This window comes from Gopherus flavomarginatus, chromosome 4 (assembly GCF_025201925.1).
Source record: "Gopherus flavomarginatus isolate rGopFla2 chromosome 4, rGopFla2.mat.asm, whole genome shotgun sequence".
In the NCBI taxonomy this organism is placed as follows: Eukaryota; Metazoa; Chordata; order Testudines; family Testudinidae; genus Gopherus; species Gopherus flavomarginatus.
Genome location: NC_066620.1, coordinates 160,186,081 through 160,206,110, shown reverse-complemented (window position 1 = coordinate 160,206,110; position 20,030 = coordinate 160,186,081). Strand labels below are relative to the sequence as shown.

General features: G+C 37.2%; 1 protein-coding gene across 50 annotated transcripts in view; it reads left to right on the top strand.

Moving 5' to 3' along the window:
- RIMS1 (regulating synaptic membrane exocytosis 1) overlaps positions 1 to 20,030 on the top strand; it is a 528,602-nt gene that overhangs the window by 390,288 nt on the left and 118,284 nt on the right. For 31 of the 50 annotated variants that reach the window (XM_050950597.1, XM_050950596.1, XM_050950585.1 and 28 more), the window contains one exon: positions 1,704 to 1,816. In XM_050950597.1, coding sequence (XP_050806554.1) covers positions 1,704 to 1,816 — 113 coding nt within the window. Of the gene's footprint in view, positions 1 to 158; positions 342 to 1,703; positions 1,817 to 20,030 lie in introns of all 50 variants that reach the window. The other 19 variants (XM_050950547.1, XM_050950548.1, XM_050950587.1 and 16 more) reach the window with 1 other exon arrangement.

Sequence of the window (20,030 nt, the reverse complement as noted above, 5' to 3'; positions counted from 1 at the left end):
AGAATTGTAGGTTGAATTAATCATTTTTCAGAGTCTGACAATGTGAGCATGTGTCTTATTAAGCAAGCTTTCAGTTGCTTTCACTGGTGGAGGGAGGCATGGGGAATCTTATGTGGAGCTAATGACTGAACAATTTCTTTTTGGCCCTAATGTTTTAGGGTTCTGCTACCATGTCTTTCTAGAAGGGGACTTCCAACCCCAAGAACAACTGAGCAGCCAGTCATTAGGGGAAAACATCACACTCGCTCAAGGTCGAGTGAGCATTCTAGTATCAGACCATTATGCTCTGTACATCATCTAGTTCCAGGAGGGTCGGCGCCACCTTCTCCACTTCTGACAAGGTTCCTATTAAATGTACAGCACAGCATTCATGTCCTACCTCCCAGATGTCACTGTGATGTCGTACTTTCCCGAGTATATACGGTGCATTCACTCTTTCTAGCACGCTACTATAATCCTTTCTCCATGGTACTTACACTTCTCCCATATCCTCTACTCCGTCTATCTTCACTGTCCAGATGGTGCTTTTGACTGTTGAATTATACAATTATGGAACATGAGAGTTAAAATTTGACTGTTTTGTCCTTCCATTGTTTTGTTTATGTACTCATATGAAAACTTGCAAAATATTTTGTTTTTAAAATGTGCTGTAAGTAACACACAATTTCCACACAATTAACTCTTGCTTTACAGCAGCAGGTTAAGAGAAAGTCATTTGGCCTATGCAATACTGATTGCTAATGCTCATCATCTGCAATTTGTTAACTTGTATTAATGTTTTTCAGATAATAGAAAAAATTGAGAAATTGTATATGTGTAACTTCAATATATTAGATAAATGTAACATATTTAGAAAATATAATACTGTACCTGGCAATGAAGTTTTAACAATTAAGCCCTGTCAGTAATCAAGCTTTTTCTCACCTGTGTATTTTAGCTATAGTATTCCAGGTTACCAGCAATTGCCTTAGGAATTTTATATGTAAATTTACTTGAACTTCACAGATATCTGGTGTGTTAAGCTCAGCGTGTCTAAAAGAAGCCAACTTATTTAGAAATTATGCTAGTTAAGTTCATCTAGTCAAAGCAAATGAATTGAGAATATCTACTTGGGTAAGAGTATTAAAATTCTGTGGAACTGCTCTAAGAATTTGCACCTATTATCAAATACACACACTACAAAAATTAACAGAAGCAGTGCCAATAAAGACCTACACTTCTTCAAAAGAAATGTTCAGAAAAGTCACTTTACCTCTATAATATTAGATCTTTGCAACTTAATTCTCTGTTGCCCTGCACCATGTTAAGTTTGACACTAATGCAGACTGGGTATAAAATGTTACCAGATCAGAATGGTAGAGTTTTACACCCTTTGCACTGGTGGAAATGACTGTACAAGTTGAGAGACAGTGGTGAAACAGGCCCTTAGACTCCTGTCTGCAGTTTGCAGTTCCTGTCTAGAAACACTGAATAATTTGGAGCTTGAAAATATTTTTCCTGAGTTGAAGACAGTTAGAGAAACTAAAGCTGAAGCTTTGTTAACTCTCCAGGCATTAAGGACTGTATGAACAGGACAATATGGCATACATAAAATTTCTGCATCTTCCATATGCATTTTAATATAGGCATTAACTTTACCACTCAAAATGTATTGATTCAGATTTTATTTGGATTATTTTATTTTATCTTCATTCCATCTGCAGAATACACCAACAAGGACGTCCAGCTCAGTCACCTCCTGCAGACACATCATACAGCAGTCGTAGGGGAAGACAGCTTCCACAAGTTCCAGTAAGAAGCAGCAGTGTAGAGCAAGGTATCAAATAATGAGTTTATCATAATTCAGAATCTTGGATTTCCTTCCTTACCTTATTTTACTTTGTCTTTCATAGTAAAATGTTCAGTTCTTTATTTATTTCTACCCACAAAGGAATATATTTGAATGAAAGAATAATGGTAGATTGGAAAGTATTGTAGAATTTGATTGGTTGATTATTCTATAGTCTCCTGGCTTGGTTTGGTTTTTGCTGTATACCTTAAAATTTCTATTGCAAACATTCCATTATCTTGGTACATGCCTACCCATGACCACAGATTTAGTTCAGGTCACAGAGCTCAGTGATGTTACTTCTAATACCACTTTGCTCATGTTCTGTTAACTTGGATTTGTTGGGTGAGATTAACTGTTGTGCCTTGATGATAGAAACTGATGAAAGTCAGATAACGTCAATCTCTTTTTTGTTCCCCGAGTCACACAAAGGTCTACTGAACAGAGTGAAAACACCTAGCATTAAAAACGTGAAAGCCTGGGGTTATGAACTGGTGCATGTTTAAGGAAACAGGTGGTCAAGCAAAGAGAACTTTTCCATATTGAGCAGTGCAAAGTTGAGCTAGGTTGCCATGAGAGATGCTGTATCCAAACATATCAAACAAGTGTTAACATCAGTGTTTCCTTTCCATCAACATACTGCAGCTCAAGTGTTGGTTACTATATTAAAAGAAAATGGATTTAAAATAGGGTTTAATTTCACTCTGGGAAATATGTGTAAATTCAGTTTTCTATTATTCAAGCAACTCTGTGAGTGCATTGACTATATCTGACAACTCAAATTACCAATACTGCAGATCTTTCTACTAAGCAGAAACTAATGCACGTAAGAACTTCTAATGTTTGTACTTCCTGTGTTTCCTGAAATATTGTCAGACACTTCCCAAAGCAGACGGTGTAGTTCGCTTTGACTTCTTTACCAAGCTAGGTATACCATATACTTATTTGCATGATAATGAATTAATTGACTGGTTACATGAGCTTTATGGATGTGAGCCATACTAAAAGTATCATTATAGTACATACTGACTGACATATGAAAATGTTTTCCTGGTCACTATATTTATTTATTGTGAATATTCATTATGGTTTACTTAGTTTGACTGATGGATTCTACCAATTCTGAATTTTATATTCAGTTCTTCTAATTATATCTCTGTAAGAGCTAAGGACTCTCTTGGTTTTAAACTGGTGGCAAACTACCTCTGCAGCTTAAATTTTTATGTTGCCAAGTGTATCTCTAAGTTGGGAGCTATGTAAGAATGAAAGTATAATATGATTTCATACATTCTATGCATCATAATTCTTATGTGATTCCTGCATTTGACACAGTACATGAAAAGAATATACCTGGTCTATCGCTTTTATTTTGACTACGTATTTTTCTCTAGTGGATATTCACTTATTATCATTATCGCTAAATAATGTGTAAGAAATAACATTCTAGTTTATATTATGTTGACAGAAATTTTAAATGAATGCAGAACCTTGTATGAGCTGTGAGACTGAAAGGAGGGAGATGGCAGTTACATAGTTAACAAGAAAAAGTTAAACAATCAAAACTGAAGCTAAAATTAGCATATGTTCAGAGGATTATTGATCCAGGCACATATGAAGTGGAGTATTAATATTTCAAGCTGTGAATACTTATTTACACTGGTGATTTATCCTCTCGCATCATAAGTATGCAAGGGTTTGCACATCTGTTACTCTTGCTATTACTCTAGGATTGTATGTTATATGCTTCATGTCAGTGAACTGACAATGTGGCTGGAGGTTGAAGAGAAGAATTCCTCCTTTACATACTGATTTTCTTTTTGTTGTGTGATTGGGTTGCCATTTTATTGAAGAAATCTTTTCCCATTTTTTCCTCTATTTAACTTATGATTGTGGTTGATTGTGATACCTCTTAGCAAACAAACACGAAAAATATAAGTTTAAATGTTGTTGGGTTAAATACAGACATGATTCCATATAAATTTCTCTGACACACAACTCGATGGAATGTAGGCCATAAAACAAAATACTTGCTTTAATTCATTGGATCAAATCCTGCCATCTGGTACAGATGTCCAACCCACATCAAACCAATTTCAGTATAAAATGGAGTAACTAAGAGTACAATTTGGACCTAATTTAGGGTGTAATCCAAAACATATTGAAATCAGTGGAAGATTTCCTATTAACTTTAATTGGAATTGGATGGGTCCATAATGACTTCAGTTCACACTCAGCAGGGCTACATGAATGTAGATGATGGCAGGATCCAATGCAATCCGTTAATGTTAAGGGGAGCTGCACTTCTGAGTTCAATATTCTTTGCATTTCCTTCAGTTGTAAATAAAGGTGTGTAGTATTGGGAAACACTACGTCCTGCCTTGGAAAAGAATACTGTATGCTATGATGATATGGGTTTATGGCAGGTCATGTTATTTCTCCTGAAGTAAGAGGAGTGAATACAAATGGTTTTACAGCTAAATCCTTTTTGCAGACTATAATAATTATGGAAAGGTTATATATCAACTGTAAGTGATATCATTCATTGTGATTTTGCATAGTCAGAAGACATACCAGCTTACAGTAAAACAATTTTAGTATTGGGTAAAGCTCTTGCTCTTGGAGAGTGGAATGGATTTTGGAACGAGAGGTGGGTGGCGGTTTTATTTGTTGTCTTGACAAATAATGTTATTGTAGAACTGTTTATTCTGTAGTAAATTGTGACATCCATGCTAATACCTCTTTTACAGGATTTACACGGTATTTCAGAAATTCAACTTTGGTCATTATTAAGTTAGGACTGAAAAAAAAGTTGTTCTGATTTATTGCCTGTATCAGACAATGACTGATAAGTTAACACTCCTGGAAGCAGTTTCAGTTTGAAGCTGATGGAAAGCCAACTTTTGAGCAAGTTTGTCCCTTTAGAAATGCCCATAATTGTAGAAATACTGCATAGAAAATTCTATAGAAGAAACCTCAGAATAAAGGATAGTGACAATCCCATTGCATCATAGAGGCAGGGTGATACCTGTGGTCAGGTACAGAGGAGTTCACAGAACACAATTTTACAGGTAAGGGGAAAATTCCAGTGTAAGATATCTTTTTGTTCCTAAAACTCCGAAACTGGCATAATTTTAAAAAAAATGAACTTTTGGGGGCCTTTAGTTCTAAATGGGGATCAGTGCCTTCATGTGTTTTTAAAAAAATAATTATCTACCAAGTTGTTTATTTAGAAGAACTATAGTATTTTTCAACTCGTTGCAGTATGTAAAAATTTTAGCACTTGGACTCAGCTATGGACTTCTCTTAAGCAACAGAAATTTGAGTGAAAGTCATGATAACATTTGAATCAAGTGTTTGTATCTGTGCAATGTAAATGCAAATATGGACCTTGATACGCAACTATGCCAGCTGTATCATGGCAAAAATTTCCAGAATCCCGTGATCACATGGATCTCACTGCAGGATCAGGGCCTGAGAGGTCTGCAAGTGAAAACTAGTCTCTATGGGTGTCTTTACATAATTCACATTTCTAAACATCTGTAAGTATTTGCAAATAAACTACCATGCAGTGGTCATTACCCAGACTTGTAGTATTTTGAAATATATCATTTTTCTTTCCTTGTTTTAATTGGCAATATTAAAAAAGGATATAAAAATAACATGAAGATTTTTCGACTCAGTGGTTAAATTAATGAAATTCTAAGCCATGGCAAAGAAGAGTGCTTGTGCTCAACTTGTCACATTATGCTGAGCAATTGTAAAAGGCTTGAATCAGTCTGTTACTACGGTGCACTATATTTAAGTGTCAAGTAAAGAGTGGAGTTTCTGTATTAACTATGAATTTCTCTACTGTTGTATCACAACTTTTTATACAGTTGCATAGATTTTGTTGTTAGAGTCTATGTCTGCAGTCTTTACTCAGTCCTTTCTCTATTGATAACAAGAACTGACTTAATGGGAATTTGACGTGAGTAAATGTTGAGCCCACACATTGTTATTTGGTAACTATTCACCCTTATTGTTCAAGGAAGTTCATACAGGTTGGTGTTGCACAGCAGTGGTTTTCTAAGGCCAGCTTTAGCTGAAGTAGATTGTATTCTGGCAAATAAATAACTCAGAGGCATGTGGCTAAGAAAAGGTGTATTAGAGCTTATTGAAATTTCTGAACCAATGAAACACACAGATGATTGTATTTATTATGGAAACTACTTTTCAAGAATCCTTTTAGACAAACCAGATCGCTGTCCCCGTCCTCACTCTCATTTGACTCTTTACAAAATGATTTATTTTTCATTTGGTTAACATGGTTTCACATTGCATAGTTCTTATAAGGATGCAATGTGATATTAGATTTAATGGGTTTTTTTTATTTCTTTGTTGTTTTTACATTACTGACCTGTTGAGTTGTACCAGTTTACACTTCCATAAATAACTTTGTGCCTGACCCAGTAGCACTTAGAAAAATCTCAAAATCTCCCACTGGAGAATGTGAGAACAGTGCCTGAATAAATATTGCAAGAAATGACCCTATATTAATAGAAATCTAAACCAGTTGGCTTGAAATTTAGATTCAGGTAGGAAAGCAGATTTTTATCCAGAAAGTGGTTACAAAAATTGTCTCTTGATATCTTCCTTTAAAATCAAGATAGTTCTTTTTTATACTGCATGGGAGAAAACTATTTTCTGTGTCTGAAGTAAAACAGAGGAATGTACTTAAAGAAATACAAATGAATTTTCTGACAGACGATGGTATGCAATAATCAGAAATTAATTGTGTTGTATATATTTTCAAGTTAACTCTTAAATAACTCCATCTAACCAAGGGGTCTCTTATTTGAAAAGCATTTAATGCCGGTGTTAATATGGTATGGATACAATTTATATAAACTAGATTGAAAAAAAATTGATAAAATAGACCTATAAAGATCTCCATTGCATGGAGGGAGAACGTATACTGATAAGTTATTTTCATTGTTACCTGTGGACAAACAATCATAGAATTTCATATCAAAAAATCGCAATATTGTTAAATAATAAAATTGAGTTGCAATTATAGTTCTCAGAGAATACAGAATACTGGTTTCTGCAATGCCATTGCAGCCAATGGGTGTTTTGCTTGAGTAAGAGCTGCAGGATTGGACCCTCTCAATTAAGTTCTTCTCTGAAGTACACTGGTATAAATTCAGAGTAACTAAAAGCAGAGTATGAGCTTTCTAACAAGAGGCTAATAAAAGAGGATACTATTTCAGTTTTCAATTCCAGCCTTTTAGCATTGTTTTTGTTTTGTCTTCATGTCCCTAGTTTCATTTAAAATTGTTAGATGGCATTGCATATTCAGGGCCAGATTGTGGAACCTTTACTCATGCTGAGGGACACTCACTCACGTGAGTAGACCCTTTGACTAAAATCGGTATTGCCAACTCCTACAATTTTATGGCAAGTTTCATGATATTTGGGCTTTTCCTTAAAGCCCTGTTTTCTAGTGTCCAGTGATTTATTGAGAATTGCAGCTTTCAATTAAAAAAGTATGCTTCTAGAGCTCATTGTGGAGAAAGCATGAAGTGAGTTCACCTTTGAGGCTCAGAAATCAAAAGACAAATAAACAGAATCCAAATTTTCTATTTTAAAACGTGTCTCCATTTTGGGGGGCTGTCCTCATGTTTTTTGAACACTTGGGGTTGGCACTACTGCACTCAGCAGAAGAAGCAAAGACTTCAGAATCTGACCATCAGTAACTTCATTGTTACTCATAGTTTTAAATAAATATTCTGCATTTATAATTTGTCATGGTTTATCATCCTGATTTTCCACATTACTTTTATGTATGCTCTGATACAGCCTATTGTATGTGTCATTGTCAAAGTTAATACATTTCTTTGTCTAACTTTAAATTTGCTGATTTCTTTCTTTTGTTTCCATCATTCCGTGCATTTAATTCATTGAAGAACAAGAGAATTATAACTCTTCCTCAAAAGGTAAATATTCATGTACTTTTTACAAACACTTGACAACTGTGAATTTTATCTTCCTTCCCCCTCCCCATTAATTTCCATGTTAATACATTTCATTCAGTCATCAATGAAAAGCAACTAAAAACGGTTCCATCTCAAATATCTAGCTGTTATCTGGTTTATCCCTCTTTACAACTGGAAAATGATTTGATGTGTGATCTCAAATTTTTGATTAAAATGGTTCATAGTGTATTTAATCCAAGTCCCTTGATATTATGTGCAGTAGAGAATGTGCTACTTCGGGTAGAAAGTCAGTCCAGAGGCTCAGGTTGCACCTCTCCCCAAGGTCAACAAGTTGGCTCTCTGCATGTGGAGGCACAGAGGAACAGCCACGGCACCATCCTGTCCTCTCCTCCAAAGCCCCTGGACAATGCTTCATAGGTCTGAGGTCAGACAGGAGGAGTGATTGGAGAGTGGGATGACCAGAAGGATAACAAACATTATCCCTCCTTCAGCTGCAGGGAGATTCTGAAGAAAGGATAGTACAGTTTGGGATTGTGTTATATATTCTTGGTATGAAGATCACCACTGCCTGGGAAGTCCTCCTATACTGCCAGGAAGCTACCAGGGCAAGATGAAATGCAGAGACACCCCCCATGGTTTTGGCCTCCATGGACCCGCCATAATTCCTGTGGCTTATTCCAGGAAGTGGAAGGGGAATAATACTTTGCACCCAGGGCCGGCTCCAGGCACCAGCGCAGACAACAGGTCTTCGGTGGCAATTTGGTGGTGGATCCCTCAGTCCCTCTTGGAAGGAAGGACCGGCCACCGAAATGCCGCTGAAGAATGAAGCAGCACAGTAGAGCTGGCGCCGAAGTGCTGCCGATCACGGCTTTATCTTTTTTTTTTTTTCCCTTTGCCTCTTGGGGCAGCAAAAAAGCTGGAGCTCGCCCTGTTTGTACCTCCCCAAGTCAGGACTACGTGGGGAGCAATTCTGGCTTTTTCTGAAAGAAGGGTGATTCAAGACAAAGTCTGCTTGGGGAGATGAAGAGTTCAAATGAACCATATTTAACTCTGACAGTAAAACACTGCACTAAATAAACATTCATAGTAGCGACAAGCCCAAATTAGAACATCAGATTCCAGTCCTCCCAGACTCTGGAAAATTCTGATCTGAATCTAAACTTCATAGACTGTGGCCCAACCGTCAGAGATCTGATCAGATTGGATAATGGATTTGAACCAGAACAGCAAATACCATCTGCTTTGAAGAAGTTTGGGTCTTAATCTGAATCCCATCTCCAAAGTTCTAGGCCATCTTGTACTAATAGTTCAGGACACAATGATGTGCAGCAAGTTTTTCGTCTTTTCGAGGAAAAATATTTAACTTTTATTTTTCACTATCTGAGAAAGTGCCATTAAAAAAACAACCACTTCACTTTGTCCTGTGTTTACTTACTTGGTTTTCACAGAACATACTGTATATGGCCCAATCATGCAGAACTTATCTAAGCAAAATTCCCACTATCTTCAGTGGCAGTTTTATCTGGTAAGAACTCTGGCATCCATTCTCATAGTCAGAGACATATTTTCAGCATGATCTGAAAATAATTCAGTGTGAAAGGGACACTGTCTACTTTCTAAGGTCCCCATGTGCAGACAGAAGTTACATCAAGCTTTATATGTTAGGAGCAGGTTAGCATTTCAGTATTGCCAACCCTGTAGCAAGATTGGCTTAAAAATCAGGAGATTTTTTTGAAGGCTCATGTTTTGGACTGTTTTCTGATTTGTAAAGACAGAGGAGGTATACTCTATTTCAGTGTACGTATATCAGGAAATTCAACCTAAAATGAACAATTGGAGAACTTCCTTCCTTTTTTTCTGGCTGATAGATGAGACACTTCTCAATCTTCCCCTGATCGCTGGTACTGCCTTCTGCTCCCCCTCAAAGCCCCATGCCTTTAGTGGGTGTTGCCTCCTGCCTCACACTTTCTCCTTCTGCTTGTGATTGCACCTGTCCAACTCCCACTGTAGGTTCAGTTTGCAACTCTGCTCCTTCCCTTTCTCTAGATATTGGAGCAGCCCCTGCCCAGTCAACCTCACCCCTTACACACACTACTGCTCTTCACCAGCTCCCTTCCATACAGAAGCTCAGCATCAGTGGGGAAATAATAGACTCCTGCAGGCTGGAGCGGGTGGGTGGACATGCTCCTGGAATCGCTTCTTTCCCTCTTCTCCCTCCTCTTCACCCTCCGCTTCCCATAGCTCTTCTCCTAATCAGCACAACACTAAGTGAATGTAAGAAGGGGCAAGCGGGAGCTGCCTCTGCTCCTTTTTGTAACAGCTTTCAGCTGCCCCAAGGTCTGCTGCTCCCATGATGCTCTGCACAGGCTGTGCAAATGGGAGAAAAGATTTCACAATAGATTGAGCAGTGGCCTTTGCTGGTGGCAGCCAGGCCTGCAGCCTAGTGCCTGTGATAAAGGCTCCCAGTTATATTCTCTGGTGGCTGTGGCCAGAAATGCATCATCATTTATAGGTCAGTCAGAAATCCAGAGCTATGAGGAGCTTCTTACAAGATTAAGAGGAGACAATATTACTGTTATAAAACCACAGGACTTATAAAATAAATTACAACAGTTGATGAGAGTGATGTTCTCCATGTGCTAGAGCGGTCTTGCACTACCAGAAAAAAAGTTCCATAATCACAATGACTTTTTGAAGAGCGTGGTTTCTCTTTCTCTCGTATAAATGCAATAATATGCTCTTGTGTGGAAGAAATGAGACATCTAGTGGCCAGTGAGAATGGGATTTTTTTTCAGCCAGTTGTAAAGAAGCTTTCTCATTTTCTTGTATCAGCTATGTCCTGGCCAACATAGGGAGTGAGTTGTGGTACTGAGCCCAGTGTATCTAAAAAAAACCACCACCATATTACTAGAAAGTGCATTACAAATTTAGATCCATATACCTTCTTGGACCAAAATAGGCTATATTGTTATATAGTCCCTAAAGATATAAACAATATAATCTTCTTCAAACAAGTAAAAGTTTTACCATGTTGGTAAATAGTAAAAATGGCTTTAAATTAGTCTTAGACTCCTAAGTGCCTATGTTACTTTTGAAAATCGGATTTAACCCCTGAAGTAACGTAGGTGCTTTTGAAAATTTTACCCTAAGGTTTAAAGGGTAAAAATCAAAGGGGAACATGTAATATCTACTAGGTAAGATCTACAGCTCCCTGAATCTTATGATCAGTCTCTGCTTGTCCTAGCTTAGGTTGAAGCAGCCTAGGGCAGTTCTACCCTATGGTCAAAAAGAACTGTACACTCACCTAAGGGTTGCTGAAGCATGCAGAACAGCCACAACTCTTTCCCTATCTCCTATATCACAGCCTGCAGATGGGCCAACATAGGAGCCATTATACCAGCTCTATGCTGGTATGATACCAGAAACCCCAGCTGTGGAGATATGAGCGGCAAATAAGAGATTAACCACAACAGCAAAGCTGAAGTAGAATTGGCCCCAAAGTTCTTAGAGCAGTTCTGCCATTTTGATTCCACTATCTGTGACTGCTATCTGCGTCACATTAAGGGAGCGTTAACCTGAAGTGTATGTAGAATAGATAAAAATAATCTTCACATGGTTTCAGGTTAGTCCGTACAGCACACTCAAGTCTTTGAGTACTGATGTGCGTAGTAAATTTGCTTTGCGCTCATTATGTACACTCACCAGTGCTAGAGTTCCCGCATTGCTTTAATAACTCACAACATTTATTTATAGGAGCATAAAACTGAGTGCTAATACATAAGTAATTGAAGGCTTACATGTAGACTGTGGCAGAGACTGCCTTCTTGTGTGCAAGTGGATTATCCCTAGCATTTTGGGTGGCATCAGACTACAAATAAATAATCTTAATATTTAAGTTTGGAGTCAGAATTACTTTTCATTTATTTTTTTCCACTGAGTGTTTCGATATCCATGCTTTAGCTCCCTCCCTCCCAGATGGTTAATTAATTATGATTCTTAGTCCAATCCCAGTAGCTGCTATTAGGACAGAAAAGGCAGATGTATACAAAAATCTGTAATTTCATTGGGTAACCTCCCTGTAACAGTTAAATTTGAATGCAGGATAACTGTATGAAGATAACTGCGTCTGACAAAGTGGGTATTCACCCACAAAAGCTTATGCTCCAATACGTCTGTTAGTCTATAAGGTGCCACAGGACTTTTTGTCACTTTTTACAGATCCAGACTAACACAGCTACGCCTCTGATGTATGAATCATCTGAGTCCAAATTTGTTATCAGTTTTATTACCATACATTCTAAAAATGTATGGATGGCAATATAGTTTGTACAAGAAAGTGAAGAATCCATAGGCCTGAATTTGTCGAAAATAAACTCCTTTTTCAAATGTAAAATGAAAACCATTCAGAAAAAATGAGGGTGAATAATGAGGGTAGTAAAATAGTAACTGAATACTTCATTCAATAAATTTCATGACACTTTTCAATTGAAATATTTGCAAATTATTCACCCAGCTCTCATGAACATAAAACTGAATCTGATTTTATTTTTCATGAACATCTTCATTACCTTCTAGCTGTGTTAGTTGGCTGATTTGAAGAACTCAAAGGAGACAAAATGTCATGCAGAATTAAAATAGTCAATTGCTGATTATTTCTTTCAGGTCTGATAAAGAGCGAATTGGTATATATTCTCCCAGTACCATATTTGGGGCACTCTCACTAATGATATCCTACATTCTTAAAGTGCTAGAACAACTTTTTCAATGGGCTAAATTACCTTTCAGAAATTGCCTACTCATTGTCTGTGTTCTTATATAAACACTATATATATATACACTTTCCTTCAGCAATTTGAGTAGGAAATTGTCTAAATATTATTCATGGATTCATAGATTTTTACCCTAGAAGCTATTATTATGATTATCTGATGTGAGCTCCTGAAAAACAAAGGCCAAATCATTTCTCCCAGTGATTCTTTGCATCAAGCCCATATCTTGTGGCTGAGCTAAAGCATATTTGTAGAAAGATAACCTCTTTTGATTTGATTTAAAGACATCATGTGATGGAAAATTTGCCACATCTCTTGGTAAGTTGTTCCAATGATTAATTCCCTAACTGTTAAAAATGTGCCCCTAATCTCTGGCCTTAATTTATCTACCTTCAATTTCCAGATCTTGTGATACCTTTATCTGCTAAAAGTAAAGAGTCCTGTGTTATCAGAAATCTTCTCCGCATGTGTAGGTAATTATAGACCATGGCCAAGTCACATTTTATCATTCTCTTTGAGCATTCAGCTAGATTGAACTTCCCAAGTCTGTCACTGTAAGACAGCTTTTCCAGATCTTGAATAATTCTTTTAGCTTTTTCTGAACCCTTTCCAATTTTTCAACAACATTGCAGCTGGAATACATAGACTCCCTGGAATAACTGCTCCTTTTGAAGTTAGATAAATTGAGTACTGTGTGGTTTTCAATGTATTTTGAATGTCCTTAAACTGAAGGTCTGTTTTGCAATGTGTATTGAAGATTCCTGACACCTCCTTGGTGTCCTTGGCCAAAATTTCCCTTGCTCACTAGCGTTGTTCTGTCTGCTGGATGGCTTAGTCTCCACGCAAGAGAGAGAAATTTCAGTATTATTGTATCTGTATAGTTTGTGGAAAGTTCTTTAGTTTGGAATCTGGTGAAGGGCTTGAAGATGGCCAGTCACCACATCCTGAAATAGCAGTCTCCTGTGTAGGGATGATGTCTTTATAATAATTCACTGCTAAAATAATTGTAATTCCTCTTTCAAATAAATGTGTGTGTGTGGTTTTTTTTTTAATGTTGCTCACTGCTAAGATTCCAAACCTGCAAAGTCCTCATAGTGTAGTCTGTCTATGTTGGTTATTGGTGTATGTGAAAGAAGTGTGAGAATAAAAGTATAAGGTAGGGAATCATAAGCTAGTGATAGAAAAGAACCACAGCATCTTCTCCATTCCCTGCTAATGCGATATTGTTACCTACTATATATTCCTTAGTATTTCGACGAGGCTAGATGTCAATGCCTCACACATTGGGAAGACCACAATTTTTCATGGGAGATTGGTCAGCAATCCAATGAGCCTTACAGTTAAATGATTCCTGATACATAACACAAGTTTTCTTAAGCTACATTTCAGCCTGTTACTCTCACTTCTTGATATTTACACCCATTACATAGCTATAAAATACAAGTCAGTATTTCCAGGCCCCAAATTGGTTTATATCTCTTCTTTCAATTCCTTTTAATTTGTCAACACATTTCTTGCCTTAAGGTTCTCTGAAACATTAGCAGTACTAGATATGGTCTCTTTAGCATTTGATACTGAGGAACTCTGCTGTCTCCTTGGTCAGTGATATGTGACCTGATATTTAGAGCTGAAAACCCACTTTGTTTTCTTGGTATTCACATAGCATTGCAAGCTCAAATCTGGATTGCTTTCCTTGACATGTTTGGGCATATTTTTAAAAATATCTTTGCTATATTTTTGCAAGAAGAATCTCGGTTTATTATTTCCTGCCCATTTTTCCACCCCTTTGTACTATTTTCATGTCAGGATTGGTGTTTGAAATATCCCTCAATTTAATAAAGTCTGCAAATATAGATGTATATGTAGTTTACCCGCTCCAAATCGTTAGAGATGTTAAATAAATCCAGAGTCAAACCCAGTCTCCGTGGCACTGCTGATTATTATTACTGGCCTTCATTTGCAGACCTCCCATGATTTTCAACCTCTCCTGTTCAGATTAGTTCAATTTGAATTAGTTTAAAAATAAGATTTTGTGCACTATTATATCCACATTTTTACTGAACTCCAGTATATTGCATCTACTGCATTCTGTCCATTTCCTAATTTTATAACTTGGTTAAAAACAAATCTATTGAATTTATCTGCTGTGGTATATTTTATATATGACCACACAGTTTATTGCTCATGGTTCTATTGTTCTGTAGAGGCACTCGGACGTTTGGAGGGTATGCCTCCAAAAATTCATAGCTGGCATGAGGTCCTTTAAGGACTCTCTTAAGTTACAGCAATTCTTGGCCTGCTCTAATTTTTTCCAGGGCTGGGACTGCAGCATTTGCAGCTTGAGAATAAGAGAGCTGTAACCAACTCCCTAATGTGTCTTCATCTCTTCCCCTCCTGCGCTGAGCAGATATTTGTGCCAGAAAGATTCCAGCCCATTGTGAATTTGGATTTAATTTTTGTTTTACACAAGCAATTTAAACATACAGATACTATAAATACCACAAAATAATAAATGATACTTGTTTTTTCTGATGAAATTCTGAAACATGAAGTATATTTAATTTTAATTGTAGCTTGTTTTGTAACAATAACAGAAGAAATATTTCCATCTTTCAAATTGCTATTTATAAACCATTACAAATTATTATGATGACTTACTTTTCCACTGCATACATACCACATTTTGTTATTCTGTATACTCAAATTAGAAGTCCAGGTATGTAGTTTTACTTCCAGCATCTGACAGGGTTCAATTCTGAATTTTCCCTGACACATTTAAACCACTCTGCTGTATTTGGGTCTCCCTCGGTGCAGAAGTCCACCCACCTGGATTTGATTGCATGATCAGGGCCCTATTTGTTAACTTATCTTAATAAAACAATTTCCAGTCATTTCCAGGTAAAAATATACATAAACTAGGAAATGATCTTTACAGTATAACTGCATGTCTTCCCCTCCACTCAGTGAGCAGCACAACCCTGTGTAAACTATGGCCTAAAAATGTTAGATAACAAAAGTTAATATAAATAATGAAGAGAGAAAATTCTTCAGGAAATCCTTGGGATATATTGGCAGCACAGTGACCTTAACGCTTATGGTTCAATCTGCCTTGGATAGTTCTTGTGACTTTAGGGGGAGCCAAATACTTAAACATGCAAATGCAGAATTTCTTTATGTTAATAGAAGACACATATATAATGGCCTGTGCAACACATTGAACATATATCCTAAGGCTAATGTTTCCAAAAAAACTTAAGGGAGTTAGGTTGTAAACTTCCATTGAATTCCAGAGGGAGTTAAGCACTTAACTTGCTTAGGTGCTTTTGAAAATCCCAACCCAAATCTTTCTATAGAAATATATAAGCAGTAATCTATGAATACAGTATCATTTTACAGGTATTGGTTAGATTAGGGCTTACATTAAATTCCACTTCCTGATTTAGTGGGATAAGACTGGCAGGGCAATCGCTACACCCTAGGGTCCAAGTTGGTGGAAGGATGTGCCTCCTTTTCCTCTCTCCCTGCTCAGAATACGTGTAGAGATCATATGTCAGTAGGGGCTGGGGCTGGAGACCTGTGGCGTTTAGATGTTGCTTGTAATTATTAGAACTGGGAGCACTGGCTGTTGGGAGTCTAAAAGGACAGGAAGGAGAGGGGAGGAGTTGAGGATGCAGAGTGAGAGTTACAGAGTGTGTAGTAGCAGCTTGGTAAAGAGGTTTCCACTGTAAAAATAAAGTCCTGTTGAAGCTTGTTTGTACCTTGGTTGACTGATACAACAAGAGCATTGAGCATAGTCACACATTAGTTAATTCAGGGGTATATGGTAGGTAGGGGAGGGAGCAAAAATTGGCCCCAGCAAATCCTCCTCCTTGTGTGTTTAAGCATTCTTGGGCAGAGAGCACCCATTCTTGCTACTTATAGCTGTCTTACCCTGTCCTTTAGTTGGTGTAGTTGTCAGAGCTGGGTTACCAGGTTTTCTCTGGATCTGATCCAATTGCCTTTTGAGGTTAGAAAGCATTTTTTTCTCTCTTCTGGGCAAGATCGGTAAAGGTATCTGGTAGGTTTTTCATTCTCCTAACAGCATCCTGGAGGTATGATACGTGGGGGTAAGAAGGGTAAGAAAATAAGAGGATGAAGCAATGTATGTCAATAAATATTGTCACAAATTGCAGCCAGTGCTCAACATGTAGAGTTTCACAAGGCCAGCACTTGGGGTGAACCTAACCACAGGACGCAGGAGAGGTATGAGAAGGTATTAAATCTTTGCAGACTGGGCTCTAACTTGTCTGTACTGTAATTTCCACCTTCAATAGGTGGTTAGTGGGACCGAACAATGGGCTGAATCATGAACTGAGCAGGGATATTTAGCAAAGGGAGCCTGGCTTCATTCCTTTGTGGTATGGTGAGAGGCCATTCAACCCCCAACTGGATACAGTTAATATCTGGAAATTTGGGGAGGTGGGGATTCATTCCATCCTTGTATGTTAAAATTGATAAAGTTAAGGCCTGACATTTTAAATCCTGTCACATGACTGGCTTTATGCTTCTTCATGTCCTGAATAACGTGAATCATTGCTCTTCAACTCTCGCATAGTCTACCCGGGAAGAACCTGAAAACCCCTTATAATACAAGCTCTGGGCCTAGGCCTGCAACCCCTTTGTGAGTAGTCTACTTGACTTCATGAGTAAGGGCTTTAGAATTTTCCCATAGTCATCTGGGTAAGAGAATACCTCTGAGCTTTACATCTGTGGATTTTGACCTCTTCAGCTGCTGAAATGGGCCATGTGAGCTCTCATCAAATAAATGCATAGGCCAAAAATAATTGTGATGCTTTTTTGAGAGGATGGAATAAATAAACACACACATAAAAATATGTTTCTCCAAAGCACATAAAAATCTTGATAAATGAGTGTAATATTAAGAAGATATATAAACAATTAACATAATTGACATTTTTAGACGTATGAACAGTTGTCTGTGAAATACTACAACCAGAACTGTCAAATTGTGCTTCCTTTTGGGGAAAGTGAATGAGAATTAACCATAAAGTCCTAAGGAAAATTTCCTAGTGCAGTTCCCCTCTCCTAATATGTTATAATATTGACTTCTTGCCTGAGTCAGTGGGTGCTGATGAGACTTGGGATATGTCTACACAGCAAACAAAAGGTGTGTTCTTAACTTGGTGAAGCTAACCCTGGTTAACAAACTCAGGTCAAAATAACAGTGAAGACATAGCAACTCCCATTTAACTTGGGTTAGCAGCTTGAGTTTAACCTGTTCCCCTACCCCAGGCTCTCAATTAAAAGCCATGTTACTTTGTCTTTATTGCTATTTTAAACCTAGTTAGCTAACCCAAATTAAGAACACACCTTTTTTTGCAGTTTAGACCTACCCTTATTGTGGGAATTCTATCAGGTGGGGCTTCCACCATTGAACACAGAGGGCGAAATCTTGGCCCCATTGAAATTAATGGGAGTTTTGTCATTGACTTCAGTGTGGCCAGAATTTCACCCATAACATTCGAGTAGCACTTCTTACTTTGTGTAACTATTGCTGTTGATGACGTTAGAGATCTGTGACTCTAATGCTTTAAAATGTAATTAGTGTATATTCATAGTGCTCAAGATTGCTTAAAAAAAAATACCCCAAACCTCAACCCTTTGTACTTGCACAAATTCTAAAAGGACATATACCATATTTCTCTTAGAAACAGTTGTACATTAAATGTTCATGTGGACTGTGGGTTACCTAACAGCACTTTTCCAATAGACTATAACATAATCAAGTAACATTTTTGAATCTTCACATCTGATTGAACCTCCTTTCAGAACATTCAGTTAGATGCATAACAGATGTGTGTGTTTATGCATGTCAGACAAGGTACAAAGTATCATAATTGTATTTTATATATAAGATACGCATTTTACACATTTCCTATTTAGGAATATAAGAATAATGAATCAGTGGGCTTAATACCATTTTCTTAAATTATGCACAAAGCCAAATATATGGGACAATTTTAATTCAATTCACACTCCTCACTGATGGTTCTCATGTAAGCTTATATAACTGTCAATTCTAGGCATAAATACTGGGATTGAGATGTCAGTCTTTGATGGCACATACAAAATAGGTAGGGTAGAGATCTAATTTAATCCTCTCATTTCTCCCCACAATTTATTGCAGATGCAGAATAAGAGGCCATCTTTAAAAATTTAATGTAAAGAGCTCAATTTTGCCCTCAGACACCTCCTTGCACTTTCCATTTAAGTCAATTGGAGTTGTACTTGCATATCTGATGGTAAAACTGGACCCCTGCAATTAAGGTACACATTTCCCAGCATAACTAGTAATCCAGAATACTCTGTGAGCCCAGTGTGGCATTCTGCATGTCTAGGATTTGCCAGATTGGGCCCACCAGAATGTGTGTATATTAGACGTTACAACCACCACCTTGACTTTTGCATTTCTTGCATTTGGAATTTAAAATTATAACTGGATCAGATCAGTAATGTAATTTGTTTTATATAATTTTCCCATTTTAAAAAAATAGAAGTAGAGGAGGGATGTTCAAAGGGATGTTCAAAACTGTGCACCTGTGCATTTGTTTCTGCTCTGCCAGTGTATAGACATTCCATGATTTACGTCCTGAAGCGCAATAGATAAGTAGGTGCACAATCATTGTTTGGGCAATTGCTCAAGAGTTTTGAACAGCTGACCCTAATCTTTATACTGATTTCTGTATGTTTCTGTACTCGCAACGTCAAAAATGTAGGCCTGCATAGAACTCCACAATAAAATAACACAAAGCCCGACAGCCTCAATATCTAGAGAGACAAGGTGGGTGAAGTAATATCTTTTATTGGACCAACTTCTGTTGGTGAGAGAGACAAGCTTACACAGAGCTCTTCTGTTCGTTCACAGTGCAGACTTACAAATACTGTAGTGTATTAATTTTGAACTTAGTTGACATTCTGAATTTTATGCTTGGAAAACTTATGTTTTTCAGTGACTTATAACTCAGTGCTTTTTGTTTTCATTTGTTTTCCTCTCACTGTCCTGGGTATTAACCCTCCAGAATTAATTACCTGACATTTTTTTATTTTTAAAATTCATCTATATTTGAGAGATGGATGTGTAAAAAAAAGAAATTAATATTTTGACATCAGAAAATAAATTTATAAAGACATGTGTAGCTCAAAAGGACTGTGCTCAAATTTTTCCAAATTAAAAAATCATCTTTGCTCTGAGACAAATCAAGAATATTTCAGATGAAAAGGAGAATTTTTGCAGAAAGTTATGACCTTGTAAAAACTGACAGTCAGAATGGAAATCTTAGGGTAACTTTAAGCATAGTGACCACTATAAGATTACTGGGGCCTAGTTCTACCACTTGTACTAATATTATGTAGTACTATATTCTGAGACTAAACTCTTTGATTCCAGTAGGATTGCTT